The sequence below is a fragment of the Pelmatolapia mariae genome, linkage group LG17 (genome assembly GCF_036321145.2).
Source record: "Pelmatolapia mariae isolate MD_Pm_ZW linkage group LG17, Pm_UMD_F_2, whole genome shotgun sequence".
NCBI classification, from domain to species: domain Eukaryota; kingdom Metazoa; phylum Chordata; class Actinopteri; order Cichliformes; family Cichlidae; genus Pelmatolapia; species Pelmatolapia mariae.
This window is the reverse complement of record NC_086242.1, coordinates 37,382,335-37,392,118: the sequence shown is the minus strand read 5'-3', so window position 1 is coordinate 37,392,118 and position 9,784 is coordinate 37,382,335. Positions and strand designations below refer to the sequence as shown.

Here is a 9,784-nt window from a genome sequence, read left to right as displayed (position 1 = left end):
GAAAAGCAGGCCCATAGTCAAGAACAATGTTCCCTCTAATTTTTCACGTGTCTGAGCGAACACACAAACTCCCTGAGCGATCCCTTGGACCACTGTGAGCAACAGCAGACGTGGTCACGCCAGCATTGAATCCATCCAAGTTACATGGTTTATTAAAATAATCAAATTACAGCATTTACATTTATGTTAGACTACTTTTAATTAACTGCTTTAGCCCACTTACAATGAAAATGTAAAAAAAAATCTTGTTCATGACCTGTGTAGTATGTTAACACTATTGGAAGTAAAAATAACTTGAACTCCAATTTTGAAAAGACAACTTTCTTTCTTTTTAAAAAAAGCTCTGACTTGCATTATGAGTCTGTGGTCTGTGAGAGAGTCCTGTAACTCTCTGTCTGCAAAATATAGTATATAATGACCAATGCTGGGCAATTAATTATATAGTTACTTCTTTAAAAAAGTAACTCAGTTTGGCAAACAACAAAGTTTTTTTGCAGCTATTTTGTTTTAAATACAGCCAAGGCATTTTTAAATAAACATTTCAAATTATTTACAGAACAATCAGCTGTTCTGCATCAAATCTGATGCCACACAAATTATTTGTGCCACTCCAAAAAATAATTTCTGTCCACTATTAGATAAAGTAGAACAGCAGCCTGATACCTGCAGGCCTGACAACAGGAGATGTATCACTCCTGTAACACCTGTAACATTCAGCAGTCGCCTCATTGTTCTGACACACACAACAAAACTATTGACTACACTACACACTAACTACACAAGATTTGCGCTAAACGTCTCAAATCTCTCACATCTCAAAGCACCGCCGTCACTCCTAAAACTTCCCCCAGTTTCGTAACAACTAGATGTCACGTTGCCATATCATTTTTTTGATTGGTCGACATGGTACTTTTTTGGACGAATAGGAAAGGTGGGAGGAGTTTGTTTTTGCTCACAGGCTTTCGAGCCTTTTTCCTTATAAAACGCCGTTTTTACCGTTTCTTCCCGCAGTAAATATAAACAACGACAGTATTCAGGAAGAAAACCAAACATTGCAGATATTTTTAATCATAACTCTGGTTTTACGTGGCCGATCAACACAATTTAAAAACTGGTATAAAGTCCACACTTTTTCCGTAATTGTTCCGTCTGTCCTGCTCACATCTCCAATGGTTGTACACGTTGTCATTAACGTGGCTTCACTCCACATCAGCCACGCCGCTTCGCTAGCTAAAACACCGGTGTCGGCACATAAGGACGCTGTCATAGCCTGTCAACGACGTTGATTAGCTGCATATATACGAATGTAAATCGCATCATTGGCTGGACTATGGGATAAGGTGGCATCGTTCTAATCCCATACAGGAGCAGCCAGTCACTTACTGACTAACACTGCAAAACAGAATTGTTAAAGTATTAATTTTAATTTCAAATCAGGTTAGATTTTTTTTTGTGCGCAACACAGATTTTCTGTGCGCAGAGACCATGCCAGCAGTGCGCAATTGCGCACGTGCGCAGCTTAGAGGGAAAACCCAGAAACTAAAACAAAAAAAAGACTCCTTTTAAAAGAAGAAGAAAAAAGAGTCCTCCGATGTGAGCCTATTCATAATCCTTTTTTCATCACCGAGGACCCCTCATTTTTGGACGGGGCCACAAGAGGCAGCAGTGGAGGTGAGCTGGCACTTAGGCAACTTTTCAGAAGTACTTAAGGTTTTGTGAGGGTACAAAACCCTGTTTACTCTTTCCCTCCTAGGCTCCTAGACTTCTGATTGGCCAACATTTTGTTTTTAGCGTTTACATAGGAACGGAGATATTTTTTCAAAACTGCATGTGTGGACGGGATTTTTTTTTTTTTAAACGAAAAGGGAAAATCTCAGTTTTCAAAAATACCCGTGTACGTGTGGATGTAGCCTCAGTGACTTGTAGCAAAAACAGGTTACATAATTGTTCGCGACACAAACTAAACAGGTACTGAGTCAAACTACCTTCAGCTAGCAGCTGTAATTGAAGCCACAACCAGTGGGAGTAAAGAAAACCACTGACTGGCATATATTGTTTGGCAACCCTGACCCTCTAAAAGAATCGGAGTGTGTGACAAGTCACTTACTCTATTTGTGGACAGGAACCAGTGCCACCATTTCCAGTAAGATAATAGCAAATATAGCTAAAGAACATTATGGGGGGAACAAATTTACTAATAGACGTAAATTCATCTGGTGATCAGAAACACAGTTCCACAGCTTTTACTCACCTGGAACTGTGTTTCCTTACAGAGTTGGTGGCAGGAGCAGACAACCCCCGACTGTCTGCTAAAGTAAAACACAGACAATGTAGCAAATTTGTAACAACTTAAAGTGGTCACACCAATTTAGAATACTAAGCTATACTAAGCTAACCTGAACTATAGCTTAGGTTAAATTAAATCTACTTTCTCAACAAGAGTATAAGCTACTGTACATGAGTGATATGCAGTCTGAGGATCAATGACTGCCTGAGGCACTCTTGTACTGCAGTTCTCACAAAGTCATTTAGCCTAATCATATAATAGTGGATCCAGGGAAGGTTGCTGGTTACCCAGAATATTCTGCAATTTATGGACACATGAATTCACTACTATAAAATCAACAAGGCCTGACAATTTTTATGCACCATTTGAGTGCCAGTATTGTGGCATACATACAAATGGTCTGCTTAAAGATCCAGGGCCAGAGTGTACCTGCACCAAATGCAATATATAAGACTGAGCTTTGGAAGGGATCTCGTAAAGAATGTACTTTTAAGACTTGAAGCGTTGTAGGCAGAAAATCCAACACAAACTAAATGCAACAGATAAGGACACACAGACACACACTAAGTGATGAGTTTATGTTCTTTTTACATGTTTATACTATAGAAAGGAAGGGGATAAAGACTTCTAGGCATGTCTGCCAGCTGAACTTCATCACAGCATCACCTACCAAATTATGAAAGCTGCTATTCACCTGAAACAAGTAGGCTCCATTCAAATTTAACATACAAAATCCTGCACTGTCTTCATCCATCTTAACCTGTGCAGGTGGTCGGACATGAAACCAACCTTTAAACATATATATATTTGTCTGTGAACTAGACCTGAATATCTTAGACTTGCTGGCTTAGTTTCTACCTTTAAATCCTATTAGCTGTTCTTTTTTTTAATATATAAAGACTTTCAATTAGTTAGTTTAGTGTCTTACTCTCCTCATTCTTAAATTGTTATGCTGCATTGTTTATTGCATTGCTTGTGCAACACCTTAAAACTTGTATTATTCATCCAAAAGGGTCTTATGAAATCGCTCACTGTGGAATTAACTTCCATCAGCACCAAAGATGAGCTTCAAGTTTCAGTACAATGTGCGTGATTTTGTTCCGTTTCGAGCCCTTTTGTCACAACTGAAATTATTCATTATTCCCATATTTGTCTGTGCGGGATACCTGTAGGAAAATACAGAATACAGAGAATTAAAACGTGACACTGATATACTGATTCAATATATATCTCTGTAATACGCAGTCAACTTTTAACTTCTGGACTTGACATAAAGGATAAGCCCGAATCCAGTCGCCCAAAATAGTCTTGTTTTGAATCAGCTTCTTGTTTGGAGATTATTGAGTGAGCATCTTGATAAATAGGCTGGATACAGAAGAAACTTTTTTTTTTTTTTTTTTTTTAATTGTCCTTTCCTGTGAGTAGCCCGGTGGTGGAACAATGGCAGCGGAGTATCCCGAAGGGACCCCACAAGTTTGGATTAGATGCTCTTCCTAAATCACTCGCAGCCACATGCACCTGCTGTCACAAGTCCCCCACGTCATACTCCAGATCAAAGAGAGCCGCTGACGGTGAGGAATGAGTTAGCGGTCATCCTACATGCCAAGACGGAACTACAGAGGCTTCTTAAGTACTGTTTGAAGAGCAGCTGCCGCGGCTAGTTCAGAGGGGCCGGCTGCCATGTTGGACGGTCGCCAACAACAGGAAGAACTGTAATCGTATCCTTGTTGATCCTTTCTCTGCTTTGTAGGACAGTCTGAACACAGAGCTACATATGAACACAGAAGCTAACCACTTTTGTTAGGTTAAAAAGAAAACGTTTACCATTGACTGTGATGCACTTATTGTTAATAGTAAAACTCTGGAATTAATGTGTTACTGGATGGAAATTAACAATGCGACCTCTTTAACTAGAAAGCTCATTCTGGATACTTGTTAAACTTTATTCTTTCCTTCAGCAAACTGAGCATTTTCAAAACTGTATCCATAAGTATTGCCAAACACTGAGTTTGTTACCCTTTTCTATCTCTTCTTGTTCAAAGTTGTTGTTCAGAATAATGTGTAAATTGCCAAAAACAACAATGAAAGTACAAGTTTGGCTCAGAAGCAACAGAACCTTTTAACTTAAGCATTTTTGCTGTTCCAAACTTGTCCTGGTATGACCAGTGGGCTGTGATGGCTAATGTCACAAACTTTGATAATTACGCAACCATTCTGCCTGTACTGCTGTTGTCACAGCTTGTAGCACTGATCATCAAGGAAATAAAAAAATATTTAGCCTTCACCTTAGAGCTTCTGCTCTGTTTGATAGGAACATTAAGTAGAACAGGTAATGAAGGACACGGGTCACACAGAGTAGTCCAGCATTCCTGTGTTGGAGAGAGTGCTGCCTGTCACATGCACCATGTTTAATGAAATTAACTCTGCTTTGAACAGAGGAGAAGCTGGAGCCACGTGCGCTTTTGACATTACACGCTCAGTTTATCTGAGCAGTGACAACTGCCAGTGAAACCCAATTCTCTCTGTGGTTTCTACTTTTAGAGCAGGAAACATGGGGTGAGAGGTTCAGGGGTTGTAAAGCACTGAAAGGCTGGAGACGGACAGAGCAGCAGCTAGTTAAACAGGTCACGGAAAAGACCCTGCAGGGCTCATTCATTTGCCGCTACAGGAGAAGAAAGCACAGGAGACAACAGACTGAGTTTGGTTTTGTTTTTTGTTTTTTTGTTGTTTTCTTGTTTTTTTAATGGAATGTATCTTGTATCGAGGTATGAAAATAGATCTCACGTTGAAATAAGAAATTGAACAGTGGCTACAAAGGGCACAGCTATAACTGTGTGTGTAATGATGGCAACAGGAAGGAATGTCAGAGAAGCATCACACCAGTTGCATTAGATAAAGGGCAAAGCTGTGACCCTGTGTGGGAGATGACAACAACACGGAGACATGTGCTGGTCTGCCGGTGATACGCTGGCAAGTGGGGATAGCAGAGGGAAACTGCCAGCTAACAGGAAACGACATGAGCCACAGTGAGATAAAATGTTTCCTGACAGCACGATATTCCTCCATCGTGAAAACCAATAAAGGACATTTCTGAGCCCATTACCCAGCATGTCCCTGTAAATGTTGCCATGTACCACACTGTTTCAAAGTATTATCAGTCTGTTTGCTTTCACATGAAAAGTATGTCATGCCTATTAAAACTTTACAAACGAGTGTTGTGGTTTTACAAACATTTCTCAAAGGCAGAGCTGCTACAGAGACAGAAAGAATCTCAGTGGTCATGATAAATGTCTGTTAGCACAGCGAATGACGGCGCTTTAGCTTTACTTGGATGGCTGGCTAGCTTAAATTCACAAACTCCTATCAAAATACAGCTAACTGGGAAAACAAAACCTATCAGGTCTAAATGCCACAATATTTTGTTGTGCAACATGGACATTAGAGAAACATTTGTACAACTACAATGCCTGTTGATACATTACTTACTGATAGTAAGTATCACAGTGAACAACTCAAAACCTGGGCCTGCAGCACTTTTTTCAATTTCTCCGTCTTTAGCAGTGATTTGAACAAAGTTTCTGAAAGAATCAAATTCTGATGACCATTAAGTTTTACACGGGCCAAGTAGGTTTAACGTGACACATGAAACAAATTGCAAGCGGAGAAGGTAACATTGCATTTGGGGAGACTATGAATATGAAAATCAAAAGACCTGGCATTTAAAATAGGTCTTTTTTTTAATGTATAAATGTCAATAATCTCTGTATGAGTGACGATGTCTGTGCAGAGTTTCGTTCAGATCGGCCCGCCCCTGAAGGAGGAGGTAGGGTTCATACAGATATACTACAATCACTATAGTAATACTATTAACCCAATCATGCTTATGTAAAGTCACTTAATACGCCAAGTAATAAGGACTTGGATTTCCTATGAACCTGAAATTTCAGAAGTTGGTAAGAAACTTAATATAACTTAAAAGCCACATGAGCTCTCTGAAAAGACTCGCTTGGCCCCTAACAGGACGGTAAAACTCAAAAACAGAAGCTTTACAATTTCTGATTCCACACAACTCTGAGAACATTGGGACTGTCTGCTGTTTCTTTAAGTTTCCCTTCTCTGTGTTTCAGCCATGCCAGAAAAGATTTAACACAACCACTGAACCTGTCTCAGATTGCAGCTCGGATTCTGCAAACTGGTGTTGTAACACACACACACACACACATCCACTTTACTTTGCACTAATAATCTTCTGCTGTTACTAAACTCTGCTCTGTAACCACTGAAAACCAACTAAGTGTGATAAGCTAGCATCTTCTTTAGTTTTAAGACTCATATAAAGCAAAGATATCAGATAGCTTCTGTATCTATGAATGCAGCAAAAAAAAAAAAAAAATTATGATCGATTTACACCGTAAAACACTCCCATATACTGCCGCTATACAAATGAAGAGCGGAAAATAATGTTTGTATATACTGAGCAGGTATATCAGCTTATAGACTCTCTACAGATCTTCAGTATTGTGAGTTATAACACTGCACAAGAGAAAAAAATAATTGTTTTGAAATGAGTCTTTGGTTCAGTTGAAAAATAAAACAATGGACAATGACACATTCTACTGATAGTGAACTGGTTTGGCTAACCTACGATATCCATCCTAATACATATGCAAGCTTATTTGCAATGGCCTTGTAGGCTATGAACCTCAAAGCCACTCCTTCCTCTTTCATTTATCAACAACGTAACATTTTTATAGAAAATATATATACACTTCTAATAAATAAGAGATAAACCCATCGCATGGTAGAACACAGCTCTTTTTTCTCACATGCTTTTTGTCCATGAGTCTTTTGTGAAACAAGTCTCTGTACTGAAAAAGGGCGAGGCGCAGGTCTGTGGAAACCACTGCATGGAAGAGGGGTTCTCCTGGAGAATGGAGGCTCGGTGGGGAAGCGGCAGGGGGAGCTGCACCTCGGGTTCAGATTCATCCACCAGCTGAGTGTCCAGTTAACCTGCAGATGCAATCAGTTAGTCAGGCTATTGCGCGTGTATGCATTATTTATATCATTATGCTTTTGCATGGAAAAGAAAGAAATACACACAAATAGCAAAATATACAAAAAGTCATATTTCTGCTGAGGGAAAACTTTATCCTTAGTCAGTTTTTCTGCTGTCACATAGTCTAACAGTACTAGCATCAGCAAATGCTATAATCCCCAAATAATGTCCTCAGTCTCCTCCTCTGCACTGCACTTAATTAAGACCACAGAACAGCAAAATCCTGATCTATGGACATTTACTGTGGAGGAAGGATCACTTTTGAAATCTATTCCTCTTACAAAACCAGTGAATATGTTTTAATAGCGGTTTGGGTTTACACTAAGGATAATGCACTCTAATGACTCTTCAGTAAGAGGGTTTGTGCCATATTTGGTAATTGATGCTGATTATTTTTCACCGTGAATTGGGAAAAACAAACATCTGTGCTGATTCAGGCTGGGTTTGAGTGTTTGACTGGACCAAAAGCTGCACGTGCTCCGTCCAGCTGCTCCTACAGAACACTTTAAGACGCATTTGTGGCCTTCACGTCATGTGTGCGCGCACCTTCACGAATACGCCTGACGGCTGCAAAGTCTGCGCATATCTACGCGTAATTTGGCACGCGATGTTTCACTTTAGCTTTAATTAACCTCCTAGGACCTGCCGTCCACATATGTGGACATCACATTTTTGGTTATTTTGACCAAAATCCTCAATTTTGCTCTACATGGGCTGATATCCACTTACGAGGACATTATACTGCTACTGTTCTATCAAAATTTTAAATGAATATCCTCATTTGTGTCTCATATTTGTCTTAAAAACAAAAATAAGGTAAAAAAAAAAATCTGGAAATTCTTTGTTTTTACATTCATCGGGCCCCAATATGCCCAAATATCAAAGAGAAATTAGAAATGCATGTCGTGGAAGAGTTCGGGCCTTAGGAGGTTAAACTTTAGTGCATGAACCTTTACACCAGTTTAAAGTTAGTTTAAATTTAGATTTAGACAGATGGACTAATTTTTAAATCGCATACGAGTCTTTCGGTTATGTATGGATAAAGTGAATTGTCGGAATTACTTAACTGTAAGTAATTATGTCAGGGGCATCATTTCATTTTACGGTTATCAGAGCGAAAGGTAAGTTTTGGTGAGAAACCCTTTTATAAAATGTCAAACCTGCCGTCGAAGTCTCTTTTCTTGCGAGCGAATTCACCTCCACGAGGGGGGGTACAAGGAGGCCTAAAGCGCGCGGGGGGCTCCTAAACTTTTTTTTTTTGTTTCACCAAAATAAATCCTGGTTTCGTGGGATTAGTTGGACCACTGACAGTAAAACACGCGTCCCTGCTCTTGGTTCAAACATCCAGGAGATAAACGCTTTTTAATTTAAAGGGTACCCCCGGGTGGTCCGCGGACCCGGGGGAGCCCCCTCCACCGCTTTCTCCTGTAGCTGTCTTACCGCAAATCGTGCACCAGTGTCCGCGGGACTCGCCGCAGGTCACGCTACGTTCGGAGAGCTGCGCACGGTCTTTTGTCCGGGCATCTGCACCACGAGCAGCTGCTGCTTCTGCCGGGTGGACTTGACGGCCAGGATCGCCTGCCGGTTCTTGTACTGGACCATCTGCAGAGTGATCTCCGCGTTCCAGCCCTCGTCTTGCGGGCACCTGAAGTCGATCTCCTTCCCCTCCGTCATGACCACCGTGAAGTACACGTATTTACCTTTCCGCTCCACGCAGTCCACCGTCTTCATGTTGGCGAAGTGGAGCTCCTTGACTTTGCCCGCGTCCCCGCCGCCGCCGTGATGCTGCTGGTGGTCGTGTTGCTTGGGCGGCAGCAGCAGCACGCCGTCCTCGGTCAGGACGCAGTGTTTCTTCTTCCAGAGCTGCAGCAGCCCGTCGCTCCGTTTCTCCAGCAGACCTTCCTTGAACACTTTCCTCCCGTTTTCCAGCATGTTTACCCGGACGCCTCGGTGCTCCTGCCCTTCGTGGCTGCTTCACGGACTGGACGCGTGTTTTACTCCCAAGCAGGTGAAAGGCATGGGATGCTGCTTGTGACTGCGGCTCCAAGTAGCGCTGGCTGTAGTGAGAAGGCTGCCAGCCTGCCTGTCTGCTTGCGGTGTTTGTGTGTTGTGTGTGTGTGTGTGTGTGTGGGAGAGAGAGAGAGAGAGAGGTGGGTTGGGGGCGGGAGGGGTCTGAAGAGGTGCACCGCCCCCCTGAGTAACATCCAGCCTCCTGGGATGATGAGCACAAAGCAGAGTACTGATAACGTCAGTATTTCCAGTTTAGTATGGAAGAAGAGATTGAAAGCCTGCCATTAATCAGTATGTGCAGACGCATCAGGGGTGCTTTAAGTTGCACTGCGCAGAGCTGAGATTTCTCCTTCATGCATAAACACTGGTAACACCGCCTAGACTTAAACGCAGGCAAATTATTGTAGTCTGATTTCTCACTCAGATTCACT

At 41.5% G+C, this 9,784-nt stretch overlaps 1 protein-coding gene across 1 annotated transcript; it reads right to left on the bottom strand.

The window, feature by feature from the left end:
- Positions 1–4,848: 4,848 nt before the first annotated feature.
- phlda1 (pleckstrin homology-like domain, family A, member 1) lies at positions 4,849–9,436 on the bottom strand. Its single transcript, XM_063500463.1, has 2 exons — positions 8,784–9,436; positions 4,849–7,297 (listed from the first exon to the last, which is right to left on the bottom strand). The coding sequence occupies exon 1, from the start codon at positions 9,273–9,275 to the stop codon at positions 8,823–8,825; it is 453 nt and encodes a 150-aa protein (XP_063356533.1). The 5' UTR covers positions 9,276–9,436; the 3' UTR covers positions 4,849–7,297; positions 8,784–8,822.
- Between the last annotated feature and the right edge of the window lie 348 nt (positions 9,437–9,784).

Excerpts from the sequence above, each read along its gene's own strand:
- phlda1 (XM_063500463.1), bottom strand. The coding sequence starts at position 9,275 with ATGCTGGAAAACGGGAGGAAAGTGTTCAAGGAAGGTCTGCTGGAGAAA.